The following is a 22458-nucleotide window of genomic DNA, read 5'->3' as shown; positions in this document are numbered from 1 at the left end:
GAGCGATTTACACCAGCACCTCAGTCAGCAAGACCCATCTCGGCAGCATCCCTGCATGAAGATTTTCATGCCGTTCAGCCCCCTGGATTTCCCTGGCAGAAATTTCCATAGAAACAGTGATTCCAACAGCTTTTCTGGGATGCCATGCTAGACTCAGCCATTAGACACTGCTCTCTTGATTTAGTACTGGGATCAGCACGTCGCAGAACTGACTGGGTGACACACCATCAGTTCATAGCGTTTAGTGACTCTCTTCAGATAGCTACCAAGTAAAACTTTTCCTCGTTTGCTGCACTGGAATCTCCTATTAATCCTTGATAGCTTCACAGCAAGACACTGTGGAAATATATTCACTCTCTGTGTTGGTTTTTATCCAAGCTGCCTGGTTGCATTTGATAGCACAATAATACAGAGCTTTTACATCCCATTAACATCAGGAGTGAGTGATATGTATATATAAACTGCTACTGCTTCTTAATCATGATGTTTGTACCAAGAAATGCTTCGAATATTTAATGGAGAAATTTGGCTTTCTCACTACAATGAACCTTCAAGTCTGTAATATAAATTCAGCATTAAGAAGAGCCCAAGAGAACAGCATTCTCCTATAGTATTTACTCCTCTGGATTAATTTCCTATGCTGCTCCTGACTCATTTTTAGACAGCATGCCTTTGCTACACTTACTGACTGAACCTGAAATTTTCATTTAAAACACCAATGGCATGTCAGCAATAATGTTTTGTGAAGTTATCTCACAGGTAAATGATCACAAGTGAATCATCCCAGCTTGCCATCTTCTGTGTGTCATTACGGGCAAAAATACACAATGGGACAAACTTTGCTTGCATATCTACCGATAACCTAGGAGGTAACAAGCTGCTAAATCCTCTGCGGTTTTGGCTGTAGAGGAACTGTGGGCAGCACAAATACCTCCAAGGACTTGGAGTTCACAGCCTGGACTTTTGTGATTGCCCAATTCAGCTCTCCCAATAAAATACGCCACATCACTTCGCCACACTACATCGATTAGTTTGAACTACAGCCTGTATGTTACAAAAACGAGTCACAGATTACTTTGGGTAGGAAGGGACCTCACCCTGCCCCTAATTTAATCTAACTTCACTTTCTAGTACTGCCAAGTCAGAGGGCAAGGCATCCTTAAGGCACTTCTGAAGAGGTAATGGCAGGCTGTGATCAAAGCACCCTTAACATCCTCTCTGGAAGTTCAACAGACTGTTAGTTTGTTTTATTCCTGAGCTAACACCAGAATTGGAGAGCGCATCCCAGGCCCGGTTGCTAAAAGCATGAAAGCAGAAGTATTACAGCATCATCATCCCGGGTCAATATTTGTTTATCCATCCAGGGATGATGCTGTTACTCCTTTTGATGTAGCATCACTTAAAAAGCTCCTCTTTGGTCAACATCCCACTCTATCACCTACCTTATTAAGTATTCCTTCAATCTTTGTATTTTTTGCAAGTAACTGTGATGACTACATGTTTTGTTGAGAGCTACCAACAAGTATTTAGTAGTATGCAGCCAAGAAAAAACCTAAGAAAGATCTTAATAAAAAGCGTGATTACAATTCCTCATTTAAAATTACATTTTGAGACACCTTAAGCTAATGCTTTAACCAGGGACTGGATGGTCTTTGTATCATAAATCTGTATCCCTAATTCAGTGTTGTGTGGTCGAGTCACATGCTTCACATGTCTGAATGCATTACCTTTAGTAACCACACTTAATATCTTCTTGATGCAATTACAAACCAATGTGACAGAATGTATTTGCTGCTAACCCATGTTGATTGGCATTAATTACATTACTTTTCCTTAATTCATTATTGAAGCAAATCCTGTATCAGTGATTCTATTCTTTTGCCTGGGATCTCTGTCAGTCTAACAGGTCTGTAATTACTCAGGTCATGCTACTTAGAGCCAGATCCAAAACAAGACTTTGGAAAATTTTTGGTACCTAACATTTAGAACTTAAATCTAAAAAAAAAACCTAATTCAGCAGCAGATTGAGACTGAAAGCACACATGTCCTGTCAAAGTTGCCTAAAGGCTTACAGTTTTCCTTCTCTGCACACCCAGATAGTCCTGAGCACAGAGATGTCTAACAAACACCTAAGGCAAGGCTTTCACACATTTGGTGTGTCACAGCCAGGTCCTTCATTCCTACCTAAAAACCTGGTCTGATCTGATGCTAAGGATTTCCCAGACTTTGCCCAGGGTGCTTGGGACGATGTGGTGGTTTCACTGGAGCCCTGGCATGAACAGTGTCTGAAACTGATGGCACAGAGGGGCTGCAGCTGTAGCACACCTGGGCTGCTTTAGTGCTCCTGGTCAGCAGGGTTACAGCACTTGCCCAGCAGGTCCTGTGCATCCACAATTCCATGACTGCTGCACTGGAACCCCAACACAAATGCTACCATTTCTGGAGAGAAGACAGAGGCATTATCAGCTGTCATTTGAGTTTCCTGAGAAACCTGGAAGAAAGGTGCTGATACCACCCATGAGGCCTGGTCCAGGACATTCTCAACAGGCCCAACACTCAGCAAAGCCCTGCATGGGAACAGGGCAAGGGGAGTTGTTGTAGAAAGACCTCCTGACTCCTAGGTGTTCTAAGTTACATCCTTGATCACATAGGTGAGGTGTAAGGCACCCTGCACTCTTGCAGTCGTGGCGCTGTTGAAAAAGAAACCCAGGATTCACTAAGTCAAAAGGTCAAAAAAGAAAGCTGACTGGTTAAATCATTCACCTGGGGAAGGGAGGCCTGCAGGCTCTCATCCCTGAGATGTTTATGTATGCATTACACGTGAAACAATAAAAATTACTGGTCTATACTTTGCATCACTCTCCAGAGAATTTGTATGTTTTTTAATTTCCATAACCAGGCTGGGAAAGAAATCAGCCGTGAGATTATGTGACAAAAGCTTGTCTCCAAAGCACACAAAGGACTGCAGAGGGACAATGGCACTTCAATGGTTGGCAGCCCAACTAACAGCCTGCCCTGGCTCGTCCCACACCCACCACAAAAGCTCATCAATGGCCCATTTTCACAAGTCCAAAGAAGCATGGGGACACAATGGCAGATGAGAACCCTCAGATAGGAACTCAGAATAAAGGAAAACCATTCCAGGCTCTTCCTAGGGCTGTCCCAGGAAAGTATCAGCTCCAGGATAGACTCCAGGATACAGACTGGAGCCTGTCGTGATGAGCCAACACCACAGCAACTTTAGCACTGAGGGGACTGTATCCTACAGATCTAGGACTCATTAGGGGATGCAAGGGAAGAGTGTCGCTCGAAGACACGAAATAAAACAATGCAGACACTGGACTCTCCAAGGTAAAAAGGAGGCAAAGTTTAATTCTGACTCCAACGTTTATAGATTTCCAAAAGTGACAGTGGATTGCAGGGTGACAGTGCCTCCTCTCCAATGACACTGGACAAACCAAGAGTCCATCAAATTTCTCCTCCTCCATAAAAATGCAAAACAATACGTTATTTACAGAAAGTGTCTGAGAAAGTTTGTTACAAGAATGTAAACATCAGAAGGCTTAAAAACTTAAAAGAACTTAAAAAACAGGGCGCCAGAAGAGCATCTCAGGATTGCATAGCACTCCTCATGGGGTGCTTAGGGAAAGAATCAAAGGCAAAGAAAGGGAGAGATCTAGGTGATTTAGGAAGGAATAGGTAAGATAAATAGATGGATAAGGGGATAGAAAGAACCAGTTGGTGTGAGGGAGTGACCAGGTTTACTGTCCCCTAGAGCAGACCAGCAGCCCTCATGTCAGTGGTGCCACGAGGGAGGCACAGTGACAGTGTTAGTTACAATCCAGCTGGACTTCTCTGTGGGAAGGTGGTGTGCCCTGAGAGCCAGAAAGGGGGAGAGGATGGCCCATCCCTACTGGGAAAACCACAGCAGGAGCTGGGTTAGGCTGGGAATGCATACTTGACCTCCCTTCACTTGGATCTGGGAGTGTGCAGTTGCATCAGCCTCGCCTCTCCTGGGCTGATGCATCTGGCCTGATTCCTCCAACATAAACACCAAATATTTCCCTTTGTGAGGGAGTGCTGTAGCCCCAGAGCAGCAGGTAAGTGGGGAACAGCAGATGTAGTCACTGCCATGCTTTGTAGAATAACTTTGCTCATTCTTTCTGACAAAAAAAAAAAAAAAAAAACCTTCAAAGAAATATTATAGCCTTGAATCCTGAATTTATGAGAATACATTACTGGCAGAAAAGTCCCAGATAGTTTTTCTGTCCATATAGTACCAGGGTACATAGTCCCTATTTTGAGATGCTGGCAAACTCCATGCATTGATGGAAAAGCAAAGGCTGGCAGAGTTCTCTGGACCATTTATACTGATTTTGTAAATTCTGGAGCTGTGTTTCCAAAGCCAGGTACAGAGGATTTTAAATGTTGGCATATCAATTAACTAAATTAAGTGCTTAAATGAAACAACAACAAAAAAACCCCCCAAGTAATATATAAATACTGGCACAAGACTTCTTGTTATCTGCTGGAAGGGCTCCAGTGGTACAAATGTTATTTTCAAATCAGTGTAAATGGTCCAGAAAAGTCCTTTGCCTGCTAAGTTAAACAGCAGGCAAATGAAGATTTAAAACATGAGCTCTTCAGAGGCACTGGGCTCTCCTCAGGGCCCTGGGGAGGAATACTGATGGTGTGATGCTCTGAGGATGATCTGTTCCCTGTTTTCCTAATCTGACCCCCACCCCACAGAGGAAACTCCTTTCTCTCTCTACTGCTTATGAATTTTATTTTCCAACCACACCTCTAGCCCTAGGAGAGCTATCACTGGAGCCTTGTGTTTTTCAAACAGTTGATGCACACATTATCTGAATTTCTTTAGAAGGAAGGGCTGCTGAAGGGTGGGTCCCAAAGCTGCACATGAGAGAAAAGAATATGATGTGAAGAAAAATAAAACACAAGTGCACAGATGCACTCCTAGCAACGACTCTTACAGTAATATAACAGTAAACACTTGCCTTTCTGCCTGAAAGAACTAGGCTCTGTGCAGATGTTTATATTTACAAGATACAAGTCATTTCTTGCAGTCTTTCCTCAGAGACTTAGCATTAATGTATCTGGCACTAGACTGGAATATAAATTATTTTCCACAGCAGTAAAAGTGACTTCAGAAATGCTTACCTTGAGGTTACATCATGATTTTCTACATTTTTAGCAATGTGATTGACTCCACCTGTATGTTTAACTGCAAATTTCCTAAGTGGAACACAAACTAAACTGTTTCACAAGATTTGAGCAAGACAGAACTGCCTCCAGAATGAGCCAGCATTTTTTAACCCTCAGAGAAACCAGTCACGAGGGAGATGCCAGAGCAATCTGGTCTGAGCTTACCTGACAACAGTTCCAGCATTGACAAACATAATCAGCTAAGTCAAAGGTTTAAGCCTGAACCTCCTTGGGAGCTGAGCAGATTTACCCAAAGATGAAAAAAAGTGGCTAGATTGAGGAAAAGAGGCAGATTTTCCCAGTGATTTGGAAATGCATGGATGTGTTTCATCGCTGTTTTTATCCTCACGTCTGAGTTTATAGAAAATTCAAGAGGATTCTGGGATGGAGAATTGCCAAGACTCTTCCAAGTCAGGGCTGCACCATTTATTTTCATGGAGACTGGATGGCTCCATTGAAGATGGCTGCATGAGAAACTGATGGATACTGAAGGAGATTCCCCTAAAGGCAGGGGAACAGCAAGGAATGTGGGAGACATCACATGCCCTGGCCAAGGAAAATCAGGCCAGAAGTTAATCAGGGCCTATGCCAATATTGCCACTTCAGTAACCCTGTCTCATGTCAAATGCAGGGTCCTCTGGTCCAAGCAACCAAATTTCTGCAAACTGATTAAACTTTGTTTTAAAGCCAATTGTGATTATTGCCCTGCTGTGATTATTGCCCTGCTAGCTTCTCTTTATTAATTTATTTATTTTTTACTATGGCCAATGAAGATCATTTGATGTTTGAGAGATCAATAGAAAGCTTAAGGCAGGAAGCAACTCTGTGCCACTTATCAAGGTGATGCAGATCAGATTATTTCCAGCTCTTATTTTACCTGAACTGTGGTTCCCTATGCAATTTCAGTGAAGGAAGTGTCAGTTATGTCAACAAGACAGATGAAGGGAAAAAACCCCAACAACCACAAAAAGCAAGCCAAAACCACAAAAAGAGTCTGAACAGCAGCCTCAGTTTTGTCTAACATGAGCTTCCAAATAATTTTTAATAAATGAGTTTGCTTTTCCAAGTGCACACATGCCCACTCACCTCCTCCATTTTCCTGCCATATATCTCAAAAGAAAACCCAGGGCTCTCACCTGCTCCCATGGGGTATTTATTATCCTTCAGCACCAAAGAACATTTAAAAAAATAACTTAAGGAAAGCAGCCATACTACACTCTCATCAGGACCTGCTGTGAGGTTGTTGTCCACAAAATCATCTATGTTGTCCACAAAATTCCTCTATGTGGTGTGCAACACACCTATAATTATACACTTGAGAGAGACATTGATTATTTACTTATTCTGGAGCTGCACAAGCCTGGGTGCCTGGTGGTATTTCACAAATCAGGCAGAGCCCACTGGGCTTTCCATGCCATTACTTACACACAAAAGTGTTGTGTTAGTAGCCTCCCAAGTATGATTGGTAATAATTACCATAAAATTACATAGTTCCACCAGACTCCTATGCATGTTCAGGGGAAGGATCTTCACCTGCACAGGGATCTTTTTGACCTGGAGGTGTGATTTTTAATATTGTAATGAAGGTAGTTCACCTATACCCAGGTATGTTTAAGAGGCACCTGGATCTGACCCTGGATGATGTGGTTTTGTGATTTAGGGGTTACAGTGATAGTGCTGAGTTAGACTTAGTGAGATGAGGTTCATCTTAAGGGTCTCTCCCAACCCTGATTTTAGGATTACACAGGATGCAGGGGCTTTAAACCTTTTGCCAAGTTGGCAATATATGCATCAACACCTTGATTTACTTCACCCATAGAGCTTGTTTGCTACAGAAAGTCCTTGACTAAGGCATGCTAACCACTTACCTGGTTCTACTGACATACAGCATCTCGTTTTATTTTATGAAAGACAGGAAACCTAGGTGGATATTAGAAAGGAATTCCCTTCTCTGAGGATGGTGAGGCACAGGAACAGGTTGCCCAGGGAAGTTGCCCATCCCTGGGAAGCGCTCAAGGCCAGGCTGGACGGAGCTCTGAGCAACCTGCTCTGGTGGAAGGCATCCCTGGAACTATATAATCTCTAAGGGCCACTCCAACCCCTTCACATTCCATGGTTCTGTTCACATTGCATGGTTCTGTTCACATTCCGCGGTTCCTTGGGGCTTGTTGGCTGCTACCTGTCCCACTGATAACTCTTCTTTATTGCTGATAAGGAGCAGGCTCTGAAAAACGCTAATCACTTGTTTTTAAAATTTTAAAAGTTTAATAGTAATAAAATGGTTATAAAAATAGCAATATAATTAGAGTAATAAAGAATTTGGACAATTTGAATTAGGACAATATGAGACAATAGAAACAAAGAGTTATGGACATCCAGGTACCTTTTTCTGGGCAGCATAAGCCTGAAAAAGGGTACACGTTAACAGAGGATTAACCCTTAAAAACAACAGCCTGTTGCATATTCATACACCTCATACATGATGCATAAATTCCATTCAAACACAGGATTCTGTCTGGTCAGTGTCAATTTCTTCCTCTTAATCCTAATGGCGTTGTCCCGCCTGAGCGAGGCAGGAACAAGTTAGTTTCTCCTGATAATGGGGCAAAAAAACCCTCTTCCTCTGAAAGATTTGGGTGTCCTGTGACTGCTATCTCGCTGTGAGTCCTTTCTTTAGGAAAAAAAAGTATCCTACATAGCGCAGTTTCTATTTTAACATTTCGTTATCACCTAAAACTACATTTAACACGCTACTTAAGAGACTTAATACACCACCACTTTCTAACGCAACACATATAATATTCATTTTAACATTTGCGAAAAGCCAAATCATAAAATACGCATTTTTTCACACTGGTGAGGAGCAGGCGAAGCTCAAACAGGGCAGCACAGCGCAGGCCCGGCGGGGCTGGAAGGGGCCGCCACGGCCGGCCCGCCCCGGGCACCGCGCCGGCGCCGCCCCGCCCGCCCTCATGAGGGGCCGCGCCGCTGCCGCGTGTGGGCCGCGCTCTTCGGTGAGGCCATGGCGAGGCGCGGTGCTCACCGCACCGCCTTCCTGTGGTTCGTGCACGACCAGCTGCCCGGGCTGGAGCGCCGCGGGCTGTCCGTGGCCTGTGTGGGGGACGCCGTTCCCTACTGCTCCCAGGCATGGGAGGTGAGGGTGGGATGCCGGCAGGGCCTTTCCCGGAGGGTGGGCTCGGCGCCATTTCACTTGGCCGTGCCGCCCTCCCCTCAGGGAACTCCGGTTCGTGTGCCGTGGGTGGGGTGGTGGCGGCGGCGGCGGCATCCCCGGCTGGCAAGAATGGTTCCAGGAGGTCTCCTCATTGTGGCTTGCCCTCACTCGGAGGTTCTTCGCCTTCGCCTTGTTGTGTGTTTCTAATCAAGGCTTACGGCGTTTTTAGGAAAAAAGCGCCTGGGAGTGTTTTAGTTAACTTGGCGGCCATCAATAATGTCCTTTGGGAGGGCAGGAGTGATTTCTTACACACGGAGTTGGTTGGTTTGTGGGACTACTAGAAGGAAGCAGAGAAAAAGGTAGAAACCTTTGTGTAGCAGCTAATTTTTCTTCAAGTCCCTGACAGAGGAAGAGAAGACGATGTATGCAGAGAAGGCTCGTACATGGAATAGCAAGAAACGCTCTCAGAAGACAGTGAAGGAGGTAAATGCTGGCAATGGATGGCCCTCAGTAAGGAGGAGGAGTAGAGGGTATTTGGCTCTGTGTGCTCAGTTCCGTAGGATGCTGTGCAAGTTCCACCTGCTCGCCACATCCTCCAGCCTCTGGAGGGTATGGCTGCTTAGTAGTACCTATCATTATACGGGTTATGCAGGTAATTGTTTTGGCTTGAATTGAAGGTGGAAATACTTGATACCTCTTTAAACCATCACAGCTTGTTCCTTGGGGCTCTTTTACCAAGTAAAATGTAGTTCTCTAACACACTAGCTTTATTTTTAACAGTGTTCTGCAGTGCTTGACTTAATTTCTTTTTTCTAATTTATGCTGAAGTTGGCATTACTTCTTGTCATAGGTTCATGTTGCTTTTGCTTTTTGGGTGTCATTGGTTCAAGTAGTTCTTGTCTGATGGCCTGAAAGCACATCTTAGAGGCAACTGATTTGTTGTTCTGGAGGGGTTGTGTCAACCAGGTCAATGAAGTGTTGTGGCCTATGCACAAATAGAATAATTATACCCTGCCATTGTCTTTAGGTTGGTTGGATGTGGGAGAGAGTAGTAACAGTGTTGTGGAGAACAATACAGATGTAGGCAATTGGTTGAGTGTGTATGGTTGTGTCTGAAATGGTGCTAAACAGATAATTTCTGCTATTTACTGCGTTGAAAAGGTGTTTGTCCCTTTTGTTTGCTTCTGTCTCTTTTCCTCTCCCAGCACTTCTCTGAAGCAGAGTTACTTAAGAGTTTGAATTATATGAGGTGTCAGCTTATTTTATTTAATTTCAGTCTTTGTTGGTAGTGTAAAAAACGGTGTGTCCAAGGAAAGAAAGTCACGTTTACTGTCTGAGCAAATGGATAATACTGCATTTACTTCTTAGTGCTCTATTACAAGGTAATGACTGTGAACTATGAATTAATGGTGAAGATAAATTCAAGGATTTACATGGTGATAGAGGGAATGACAGGATGAGTGTAGTTTGCTGTAACTAGCAAAAATGGATTAGTTAAATTAGTCTAGACTAGAAGGGAGGTGTTAGGCAATGTTTTCTGGTTTTGAGGGCCTGCATGTCTGGGAAAAAGCTGTTTAAAATGTGATCATCCTTGTGTGGTGTAGCAGGCTGAGTGTGTGAAGAACTCAGAACTCCATTTTTATGTCAGAGAGAACTAAGTGAAATGGCTGGTAACTCACACATGGAGGCTTCTGTGTTTCTTTCCACAAGTTGTAGCATTTTAGAAGATTGTAATCAGGGAGAGATATGAATAATTGCTTTACCAGAGTAAATAACACCATCCTTACTGTATCAGTGGAAATAGGCAAAAATGGATATATGAGATCATGTGCTCTTGTTTTATTAATCCCAGCCCTGTACATAGACAACCATGGTCACTTTGTGTAGTGAAAGTCCACGTTCCTCTTTTGGAGGTGGCCAAAGCCTGCTTAGATGGGAATAATTCATGATTTTGTTCTAAATAGTTCAAACTGATAATTAACTTCAGCTGAGATAGTTATCTGCAGTCAGTGTACCTGGGTGTGGATGTTATTCCCAATCTGGGTTTGAGTGATCAGATCTGTAAGGCTGCCAGGTTTCTTTTCCCTTCCTATTAAAAGCCTATTGTTCATGAATGGATTTTCAGAGCAATCCAATGACTTCCTTAAGGCTTTATCAGCTTTTCATGAACCTTTTCCTAGTCAAAGACAACTCACACATGTGCCTGGTGCTTTTTTCATAAAACTTAGGGAGAAAAGTTATAGATTCCAGTTTGAAGAGTTCCTTGCCTGTGGCAAGAGGTTGAATTTAAGAAAATACTTCTTTTTTTCTTTGTATTACATTTTGTAAGTTTAGCTGTAGCTCTTCAAAGCAGTAATGGGTTGACAGAGGTACTGAAGACAAATCTTGCTTTCCTGGCCTGTAAGGATAAAGGCACTTTAATATGTTAAACTTTTCCACCTAACCACAGCTAGTAGTGGATATTGCATTTTCCTCTGATATAAGGAGCTGAAGGATTTTATTTGGAGCAAGAAGACTTTTGTTGTTGTGTTTGGTTTTTGTTTTTTTTTTTTTTTTTTAACTTTCTCATCTTTTCCAGACTCGTAGTGTGCCTGATCCAGTTCCTGCTCCTCTGACCACAAAGATGCCCTGTGTTACTCCTTTGCCAGATGCCTCTGCTCTCTCTTGGAAGAATGATCAGGGTATGGTGATTTTAGAGCAGTTGATCCTGGTAGATGAGAGCTTGCCCTTTGAGGGTATTCTCAGTGGTACCTGCACAAAGACTGTTTACATTTTGCTAAAAGCCATCTGTGTCAGTTACTTTACACTACTGGGCTACTGCTGTAAAAGGTAGAAGGACATCAAAGAAAATACTGTTCCCCCCTCCAACCTCCAAGAATTGTATCCTCTGTTTTTTAGCTCAATGAGAGTATAGCCACTAACAGTTTCTTAACAGTTACTTCAAGGCTTTAAAGAAAAAGGTAATTTTTCAAGTCCTATATTTATGATTTGACAAGGTTAATCCAAGTTCAGCATAAAAGAATACTTGTATTGATTTCAAAGGGTTAAGAATTGCTAGACATCAATGTTCAAAATTGGTATGATAGAGGTATTAAATAAAACAGGGGCCTGGCCTCATTGGGAAAATAAAAGAGGGAATATGCACTTTATGACATCCTGACATGGTTCCTTATTGAAAGAACTCTCAAAAACTAAACCTTTCTAACCTGTGCCTGGCTTCAGATAGTTGTAGTGAACACATTTGTAATCTTCTACCCAATGAATATTACATTATCCTGAAAAATGATAAAAGGTAGTGCTTACAAGGTAAGTCAAGAAGCCAGTTCATATAAGCTGTGTCTGCTGTGTGGTTAAGTCTCAGCTCCAGCTTTTTACCTCAGTCTCTTGAACTGTTTTCATGTTGTCATGGTTATGGGGGAGCAAGAAACAGTAGCTCCATAAAAAGTGAAATGCTTATTAGTGCCCTCTGTGCCAGGGGTCATGCTCTCCTATCATTGTGATGCAGATTTGATTGGGCTGATCATGCTGGCTGCCTTGAGTTGGCACAATTCATCTTTTAGCTGAATGAAAAGCATTATGATAAAGGATAATTGAGATCCATTTCATGATGCTGCTCTTAATATTTCCCAGTTGAAGTTCTGTATGGTTCCCTGGAGCTGTATCCATTTTTTCATAAGGTAGGAGAGGTGTTTTTCCTATGACCCCTGGGCTCATACAGTTGTACAGTTTAAAACCCACATAAGAGGGAGCATGACCATTCAGGCTTAGGGCAGCTGGTGTTAAATGTCCTAAAGTCTGGCATATAAAATTATTTATGTGTGAGTTACACATCTCTAGTAGAGCAAGTGGGGCTTTTTTGATGAGGGGCAGTAGAGTAAGGTTTAAACAGCTGTGTTCAACTTCACTGACAACATTGTGACCATCATGAAGAGAAGGATTAAGGTGTATTGTAAAATATTTGTCATAGTTGGATACTTTTTAATTAGTAAATGATAAATCTGTTCCTTAACATTTGTGTTGGGTATTCTTGCCACTTTCTTTGGGAGCTCATTTGGTGGAGAAACAATCCTTTTAATTAGCAGACTTCTCATCTTCTTGCCCCACAGGATTACTACCAGCTCATTTAAGTGGTGTAAGCTGCCAAATGTAGCTTGTGAGGCTGTTTTGCAGCTACTGATTTGGTTTTTCCCTAACCTTATTTTATGAAAGAGCAAAGAGATCTATCCTTAAAAAGAATTATGGTTCCTGTTGGATTGCAGGCCTCTTAACATCATGTGGGTTTAGTTGCTTGTACTTGTTGGGTTTTTTGCCCCATCTCTGCACACAGCAGGATCTCTGGAAGGTGTCCAGTGTGCCTGAGTTCTGCATGAGTGTTGTTATCTTGGATACAGAGCAAGAGCTGTGTGTTTTGCATGGTTGTTACTCTTCACTCAGTCATAGGAGAAATTTCACCAAAGCTTTCCCTGGGTGAGGGGAGACCAGCGTGGCTTCTGTAACCTCTGAAGGTGGGTTTGTTCTTTTTCTTCCAGACATGGTTGCAGACATCTTCTACTTCCTGGACATTTACAGCTACGGGAGGCTGCCCCCCCACTGCGAGCAGCGCTTCCTTCCCTGTGAGATTGGGTGTGTCAGGTACTCCCTGCAGGATGGCATCCTGGCTGATTTCCACCACTTCATAGACCCAGGTGACTTCCAGCAAAGTCAGAAGTACTGGGGTGACAGGGAGGCTTTCTGGGCTCACTGCTGCCCAGCTTACACTTCTGGTATTCAGACAAGTTTATTTCTTTGATTGTAAATGGTCAGACTTCTTAAAATACCAGAGCAGTGCTTGGTATTTTAAGAATACCAAGCAGTGAGCTTGTTTCTGAAGAGAATTACTGTCAGAACTTCATGTAACTCCCAAGAGGGTAGGCTAAACCCAGGAGGACCTGCATGTATTTGTGCTTTATATTTCATGTCAATGCATGTTTTTTAGTTGGACCTAAACCCACTCTACAATGCACTTTGTTTTTTAAAATGCATGGAACTGAAAATAAGTTTTCCAAAAACAGTTGTGGCACGTTCACAAGGCCACCAGGGAAGATGAAGCTGTTCCTTTCTGTATGGGAAGCTGTGGTGTATAGTGGAGAGTTAAGGATCTGTCCTTGGTGGTGCTGGATGCTGATTGTGCTTTCTCCTCTTGTTTGCAGAAGTACCACCACGTGGTTTTCGGTACCACTGCCAGGCTGCTAGTGAGTATTAATGGAGAAAAGGGATGGTGTGCAGAGGTGTGCAGTTTTAGACTCAGCTTATCTGACCTCTGTCCAAATGTTTTGTAAGTCTTGATAGTCCTTGTGTGTATCTTCAGCATGAAGTGCTGATTATCATCAGGGTAACTCAAAGATACTACTTTATATTTAAAAGTTCTGTTTAGCAGCTTGGCATATATTAGGAAAATTAAAATACCTGCACCATTGTTGTGTCTGGCTTGGCCTGCCTGTTTCCTTTGTGACTCTCAGTAATGTTTATAGACTCCAGTTTGTTTCTATTAGGACACTTCCTCTCCTTGTGTACAGAGGGAACAAACTTGGCCTGTGTACATCTAATACTTGCCTTTTAGAAGTGGCAGGAGTGTGAGTGTTTGCTCACAGCCCAGAGCTGCTGACAGAAGCAAGATTTTGGTAGCTTAAACACAGACCCTGTCTGTGGAGAGGAGTGTGTGTGTTTGTGTGCATATCTATGTATACAGAAAGATAAAAAGGAAGTGGGAACTGTATCTCTTAAGGAAACTGGACTTCTCACAATTTTGTGGTTTTTTTGTTGCTGTTTGTTTTTCCCTGTCCCCTTGCCCCTCCACAGGTGATGAAACCCACAAGATCCCCATATCTGGATTTCACCATCCTCGTGCTTGTTACGCGGTTGTCCTGCGGGAACTCGTTGAGTTTGCCCAGCCAGCCAGGGGTGCTCGGCCTCGCTTCTTCTGCAGGGTATGGCCAAGGGCAAAGCTCTCAATCTCCCCTTCTTTCACTCCTGCTGGATGGCTAAGGAGAGAGTTTACTCTAAAACCTAATCAGTGTGCATGTAAGTGAGCAAAGACACTTTTCCCGGAGTGTCCCAGTTCCATGCAGGAGGAAATGGCCTCTGGAAGCCAACCTTTTTATAAAGCAGAGACCTAATTTTCTGCCTTTTTATTTTCAGCCTGCACTTCTGGCTGTAATCTACTGATGAACAGGGTCTTTTGTTCTCTGACATTGTTATGACTTTGGTTAAGGGCTCCTAAGATTTGACTTAAATTGGATGTGCTCAATAATAGTCAGAAATCCTGCTTTTTTGAAAGGATATTTTTACGTTTTCGTGACTCCTTTCCCCATGAGAATTACACGTATCTTAAATTTTTGCTCAAGTTTCATTTTTCCAGGCAACAGAACAAAATGTTAGGATTCAGGCATGTTTAAGTTTCATAACAGGTCTATTATGTTTCAATTCAATTCAAATCTAGTCTTAATCCTTAAAAAGTAGGGAGGAACAAGATACTGGGTTCCATCCATAAATACAGGGCTTTGAAGAAGTATGCATGAAAGTTGGATCTTCTTCAAGATAGTCGTCAGGGAGATTGCATTCAGTGCCACAAACAATTTTGGTTTGGAGGTGGCTTTTTCAGACCTGGATAGAAGTCATGGAAGTGTCAGAATTCTGTACTGTACTCCTTTGAGATGACAGAAATTCTTTTCCCTGCAGTCTAATGACAGATTCCGAATTAACTGGTGTCTTGGTCGAATGGCCAGCATAACAGGTAAGGAATGGATCATTTTTGTCCGTCCTTTTCCCCTCCTACCCCCAGAAATAAGGGCTGTGTAATCATGGACATCTGTATTTGTTTGAAAAGCATGTCTCAAAGTTTTCATAAAAGCTGGTTCTGATAGCTAGAACTCCTTTGCATGCTCTTTCCTCTTCCTTTCTCCCACCACTTTCCAGGAAGCCAGGTTTTATTAAATCCACTGGTGGAATATCTTTGAGCTTTGATGCTGTGATTAGAGGCTGGGCTGTGAACAGGGACTGAGGGAGAAATGAGCTGAGCAGGATATCCAGTGACTCCTGTTCTCCTGGCCTGGATTTTCACTTCACTGCAGGCATTGAGAGCCACTGGGAGCTTTTTGCAGTAGAAGACCTGATAATGAAACTGTACCAGAAGAAATACCAAAAGGAGCCATCCAACGTCTGGGTGTATAGAAAACTGGATGTGTGCCTGTGGGATTTCTCCAGTAATACCAGGTGTGTTGGGTGACTCTTGGTGTAGATGTGCCTGCTTTCAGATTCTTGTGTGTTGGTACAAAAAGTGATATTTGCTTGCAGTGCTGCAGGAGAATATTGGGTGATTATGCAGTTAATTTAGAAATAGACTCTAGTGCTTCCTCTGCTACTAATTTAAGAAAAGAACCGATAATATGATCTTAGTTTTTTTTAAATCTACTGAAATTTATGTAAGTTATTCTTGGAAGTTTGCTTGGAATATGGATTTTAAGATCCATTGGGGTTATGGTTGTCTTTTTATAGTTGGGCAGTTTTGTGTTCCCATGAGTGTCTTCACCCTAGAGGGGAACCTTAAGGAGGAAGGAAGAATGTACTTTACAAGACATGTTTGGAGAGGAAGGTGAGGGTGTTTATGCTAGGAGGAACTATTTCACATTAATGGGGAGCTTGAAATGGTTCAAATGGTTTAAATTCCATTTGTGTCTTAGGGTTCTCTTTTCTCCCTGCCCCCATCTCAGCATGAAGCAGATTTCCTGATAAGCAGAGCTTTAAGCTCTGCATAAACTACTTAGGGCAAAGCTATTGAAATTTTGTCAAGTTCTGTGAAATTTTAAAGGTACTGCATGATCACTGCAACAAAAAGATGCCATTTTTAATATTTGTTCCTGTTCATCTGGCCAGACCAACTGTTCTTGTTGAGTAACAATGTAGGTGCTTCTGAAATAAGCCTGAGCTTCATTTCATGTAGGTGCAAGTGGCATGAGGAGAATGATATAATCTGCTGTGCTCTGGCATCCTGTAAGAAAATGGGGTGAGTATTGCTTGAGGAGTTGACTCCAGAATGATGGCTTTTATTTTGTTAGCATTGCAGTGCTGAGAAAAGTGTTAATTACATTAGAATTCATTGTTTGACTTCAGAGGTATTCTCATTATGCTCTGGCATATCTCTACTTTGGATACTTCTGTACTGCCTGACTTATAGTGTAGGTACACAAGGTTTTGTAACCTTTTTTTGGGGAGAAAAGAAAAGTAAATAGTTTGGAAATGAGGAAATGCCATTTATGATCTCTCTTGGCAGCAGTGGTAGCACTTAGAGAGGCAATAATAAATAGTTGTCATTCAAAAAATTCATCATGGAGTGCTATGCCCTGAAAAAAAAAAAAGTTGCTTTTCACACTTCTAAGTGCTGCATTTGATAATGTGGGGAAGCAGTTTGTTTTTATTTATGTGTAGTTGTACAACACACTGGTGGTCTTGGAAGAATGCAGGGATGCTGGCAGAAAGTCCCTCTGCCCTCTGCTATCTGTTCTGTGCATCTCAGGCTTTGGCTGCTTTTGTTTGCCAGCTGAAGAACATAAAATGCTGTGCTTCCACACATCAGCATTCAAACCCTTAGCCAGACCTTTCTTGTTTTCCTTTTTTTCTTGGTCAAGTTACTGCATCAGTAAATCCTTTGCTGGTGTGTATGGAGTCCCACTAACAGCAGCTCACCTCCCTCTGCAAGACTCTGATTGTGATCAAGGCACAAATACCAGGATTGTAAAACTGGATGCTGGACATAACCAGGTCAGATTTTTTTCAGTTGATACCCTGATTTATTTCCAGTTACCAATTTCACATGAGGTGTTTTGTCTTTGGATGCTGTCCTTTGTGACATATGTTGGGCAGCCTGATGAACTTGCAGGGTTTTGACCATGATCCATAGCTTTGATGGATGGTGCTGTATATTTCATGTTAGCAGATAAATGTACCTTATTTTGAATATTTATATTTTCATACAGAAAATGAAAGCTGAGAGTTCTGGATGCAACAAACCTTTGGGCTCTCCAAGACAGGATCAAGAGTTTGTTCCTTCTAATTGTGAGTTTGAAGCTTCCACATTTTTTTAGTGGAAACTTAATGCAGTTGTTACTTTGTCAAATTTCTGGGCTTAGATGTTGCCTGGAAGTGGTGCACAGCTCACACACTGGAGACTCAAGCAGGAAGAGCTGGCCTTTTCTTACAGGGCAGAATCTTAGGGTCAAAAACATCTCTTAATTTTGAGTTTTTCTTAGAAATGTTGCTCTCTGATTTATGCTCTTGTGTTACCTGAAGCCATTCCCATGCCCAAGTACTTTGAGGCAGGGTCATGTTTAAAATATCCTCCATGTTCATAAATCATTGTACGTACAGACTGAGCTGGTCCTTGTTCCAAGTGTTCTGACACAACTCAGTTAAAAGACTTCTCTTTTAAGGTTTCTATTTGCAGAAAAGATGTTTTACTAGAAGGCCTCTGAGCTCAGTTCATTTGGGTATTTCATGGCTAACCTTCAGAGGAGCAGGTCTGCAAAATAAATAAGAATTGAGAGTTTGCAGCTTGATACCTTATGCATAAGATCCATGCTGAGTTCAACTCTGTTCCACATGGAAATCATGATCTTATGGCATTGGTGTTTGTGGAGGACACAGCCTGCCTGATGTTTTGTATCAGAGCTGTTGAATAGGTTCAGCTCCACAGCATGAAATACAATTTCATTACTTTATGCAAGCTTTAAAGGCTGATTTGATGTGCAAACTGTATTTAATTTATTAGGTGATTCTCCATGTGGTGTGAAGACCTCCCCTTGTGGAACAAGTGTTGTACAAGGAAGAGGAGTTATTCGATTGCTGAGAAGTGCATCTGATCTATCCAAGTCTTTCAGTAATTGAAAATCTTTCACATCCAGGACAGCTGTAAATTATAGTTTTCTGTATTTCCCTAAGATAACTAGTAGTTTCTCCAGACTGCAGTTTTTCATCTTCTGTGCAAACCTTGACAGTTGAAGTTCTTGTTAGAATGATGAAACTATGGAGTGGATTTAAAGAATCTTGTTCATTATGTACAGGAAGACTTAATTTGAAGGGACCTAACAGTCACATCTTTAAAACTGCATGCTGTACTAGTTATATTTCTTAATGAATAGAGTGCAAATTCAAGATTGATTAATCAATATAATTGAATTAAAAGAATTCTTTAGTGACCAGTGTGTAAACAACTTAAACTTTTTGCTTTATTTCTTTTTTTAATAGCCTTCCCATCTCCTACATGTGGAAGATGGACTGTGTGTAGCAGTCCTGCTTCAAAAACTGATGCAGGGGAGAAAGTATTGAAGGTGTGAGGGGCTACCCTAGGGGAATTAATTAAAAGTCAGTAGTCCCAAAAGTTTGCTGTAGTAGCCATGGAAAATTTGAGTGGTCTTTCAAGGCAAAAAAGCAGATTTTATGTAAAATGTCTTGAAAGAAATACTGTGTCAAATTTATCTATCTGTTCATGTTCTTAGAGGCACAGGCTGTATTATATACATCAGGGACAAGTACTGCATATATTTTTTTTTTTTTTGCTTGCATCAGTTTTCTTTTTAAGAAATGCATGTCCCTCAAACCTTAGAGACTGAAGAGAAGTGTAGGTGTTATGGGATTGGTTTGTTTTTGGTTTTCTGATAGTTTTTTTTGGAAAGAGTATCAGATTCAGACTGATATATTTCACAAGAGTTTTGTCAGGCTGGGTAGATACCAGTCATCATTATTTGGGGGCACATAAGAAGTGCCTTGACATTTTCTAGGGAAGTTAGGTGTTCCTTTTTATGGAGGTAGTGCTGGGACTACTCCCCAAAAAGTTGTCTGTCTGAGCCTTGTGCTTAGTCCATGTGTCTCCTAAGCAAGTGATTCTGAGAAATAAGAGCTTATTTTGTTAAGTTGTTCCTAGATTTTGTAGCAACAGATGTCCAGTTTTGAAATACTATTTCCATAGCAACTAACTGTGTGAAGATTTCATTCCTTGGTAGGTACTGAAACTCAAGATGAGGTGGTTCATTCCCTTGCATAAGGAAAAAACCCAACAAAACAAATGCAAGCACAACCCAAAATGCAGCCAAAATAAGAGGTTTATTTGAGCATGCTGATCAGTGTGTCAGAAAAGGCCAAGTGCTGGTTTAGTTGGAAACCTGTTACAGTTGCTGTAAGGCCAGTTGAACCCTTTCTTCCAGTGTTCTAGGATCACTGAAGCATTTCTATTCTTAGCCAGCTGTTCACCTCTATCACTGAATTTCCTCAATTGATTCTGTATTTCCTTCCTTGGAGGCTGCTGTCCTACCTGCTGATTTTCACCAAATAAGGGCCATTAAAGCTGTAATGCTGAAATTTACCAATGAAGCACCTGGGAATGTGTGAAGTGACTGACAGTGTCTATCAAGTAGTGCTAAAGGCTTTTCTGCATTTGTATGGACTTGTCCAACTTCCTTAACTGACAGCCACTGCTGCATTGATATTTCATAATGTACAGAACTATTGTTTTTGAAGTATTTTCAGAGTTCACTGTTGCAATAAAAGTTTGTTTCAGTTCTTATGTAGGAGAGAATTTATTAAAAATTGTTGTTAAAACACTTACTCAGTATTAAGTACATAAACCTAAGAACATTTTTTACTAAGCTTAATGTATTACATATCAAGAGTGAGATAAAGAATGTGAGCAGAAGTGGGAAAATGCCATTAGGATTCTATGGCATATCTGTACCTTAGCACCTGTAAATTAAAATAGCACATAAGATGTAGAAGATCTAATTATATGCTGTAGGCAGTGGGTTGTTAACTAGGGCAGTGACTGTCTTAGTGTAATAACCAACAGCTCTAGAGGGGGTTTTTTGTAGTGAAAATGGTAATACCTGGGAGTACACACTTAGAATGAGTACACTAAGTTAAAGTAGCCCATTTCATAGTGTTACTCTGCATTTATTGAGGGGGAGCCCTAACAGCTGCTGTAGGATGATAGAAAATTCTTTCATTTTGGAGCTCTGCTTCCTTAACTGTTCTGCATTTTGCAGCTCTTGATTTCTGGAAGAAAAAATTCTGGAAAACGAGTTAATGAAGTAATGCTTCTCTCCTTTAAGTAAAGATGAGGGTTTGCAGCCTTAGCCCACATTCTAACTGCAAGGAGTAGTACTGATAAGGCACAAACTGTGTCAAAATCAGGCCAAAATTCTCACCACTTGAATGATAGAATTCTCAAGGGGACACAAAACTAAGACAGGGCAGAATGGCTCTTGAGCAGAGTTTGAGTGGTGCAGCCTGGGAGCTCTGAACATGCACCTTCCACAGGATAAAACCTAATGGTGACAGCACTCTGCATGTGGTTGGTGGCACATCTGCTGAACTGGCTAAAGAGCTGGTTTTGTAGCTAATAGATTCTATCAGACCTTTCTGCCCTCCTGTTAGAGCAGCTGACTCTCTGCTGTGACAGGAATGAGTAAAAAGTCATCCTGGTTTAGCACACACATTGCAGAATTATTAGGTATTTTTGCTCATTATAATAGCAGTAGACAAGTGGTTAATTGCACTTTGCTGCTCTGAATAGTTTTGGCCAGAATAGTTGTCTGAGGATCATGGAAACAATGACTGCAGTGACAGCTCTGCTGATCTGGTCTGCATCAGTACACTGACCTGTAATGTTCTTTTACATTCTGTTCAGGGATGTTAACATGGAGTAAGCAGCAGTTGCTGCTGCTTCTGTTACTTATGCATTGCTGGCTTGTCCACCTTCTCCTTCCAGTAAACTGCAGGAACTTGGGATGTGGCAGAAGTTCCAGCATTCTCTCAGAAGCACACATACATACTGTAGATACAACAAAACCAGGTTTTGACACCTTTAACTTGAATTTTGCTTTGGAAGGCTGATCTTACCATTAAATCTCAAGGTGAATGTGGGTTTAGCCTTGTCCTTCATGGCCAGCTGCTCATTCCCACTCAGCTGCACCACAGCAATCCTTCTTTTTGCCCTCCATGTGCTTCACCAGATGCAGCTTTGGGTGTGCTTTGGCTTTCCTGTCCCCATACCTGCACACACACAGCACTCTGTGTTTCTCCCAGGCACTTGTCTCCTGTGTGTTCCTTTTCAGGGGCGAGTTCTGTCAGGAGCTCTGTGGTCAGCCTCTGCTTGCTTTGCTGTTTGTCTTGGAGGAGGTGATACTTGAAAAATCACCAGGCTCACCTGGACCTCTTTCCAGCACTGTGTGCCGCAGGAGTCTTCCAGGCAGATCTCTGAAGAAGGCCAAGGGCTGTTCTCCTGACCTCCAGGGCTGTGATGCTGCTTTTTGCTGTTTTCCTCCCTCTTTGGAGGTTTGTGGTTACTGAAGCTAAATTTGCCCCCTGGCCTTCACATCCCTGAGCAGTTATTTCTTGTCCATAAGGATGAGATCCAGCAGGGACCACCTTGGCTCCTTGGTCACTTCTGAGTGTCAGGCTCCCCACAGGTGTCTGAAGAAGGCCTTGAGAGCTCCCCTCTGGCAGGGCTGTCTGCAGCAGACATCCCCTGTTGGCCTGTCCTCTGTGTCCAACACAAGAGCTTCAGCTGGCTCATTGTCTGTTCCCAGGTGGAGCTCTGCATCCCAGCTGCTCTCTCACCTCCCAGGGGTGAGAGAAGAAGCTGGCAGTGTGTGATAGGTGGGAAGGGATGTCATACCACCTCTGATGTCTGCCAGTTCTGGGGTCTGCATTATAACTCTAATGTTATCAGAGAGTGTGTGCCATGTCTGAGGTAAGATAAATCTTTATTGCATCCTTGGCAATGTGTCACTCATCCAGATCCTAAAAGATAGAAACAAGGCAGCAGTTTGGTGGGGATTTTCTGTGTGGAGGATCTGTCAGGTGTCAGGCTGGGCTGGAGGAAGCAGTGCTGTGATCCTGGCTAACAGCAACAGCTGATATTGGTTCCACGGGGTGTGTCCTGTGCCAGCTGCCTGGAGTGAGGTCCATGCTGAGTCACTCCCCATTAGCAAACTTGCTGCCATTTCAGGGATTCTGGCCCTTGAGCTGTTACAGTC

At 42.3% G+C, this 22458-nt stretch overlaps 1 protein-coding gene across 1 annotated transcript; it reads left to right on the top strand.

Annotated features, from left to right (window-relative positions):
• The first annotated feature begins 8245 nt into the window (after nt 1–8245).
• Nucleotides 8246–18313, top strand: MAEL (maelstrom spermatogenic transposon silencer). The gene is made up of 12 exons (XM_058018676.1): nt 8246–8377; nt 8792–8878; nt 10974–11076; nt 12925–13080; nt 13585–13626; nt 14234–14361; nt 15113–15167; nt 15505–15646; nt 16374–16436; nt 17059–17191; nt 17407–17485; nt 18198–18313. Exons 1-12 carry the CDS (start codon nt 8246–8248, stop codon nt 18311–18313), a joined length of 1236 nt encoding a protein of 411 aa, XP_057874659.1.
• The last annotated feature ends 4145 nt before the right edge of the window (nt 18314–22458 follow it).

The sequence above is a fragment of the Melospiza georgiana genome, chromosome 2, assembly GCF_028018845.1.
Source record: "Melospiza georgiana isolate bMelGeo1 chromosome 2, bMelGeo1.pri, whole genome shotgun sequence".
Classification (NCBI taxonomy): domain Eukaryota; kingdom Metazoa; phylum Chordata; class Aves; order Passeriformes; family Passerellidae; genus Melospiza; species Melospiza georgiana.
This window is presented reverse-complemented; position numbering and strand designations above follow the sequence as displayed.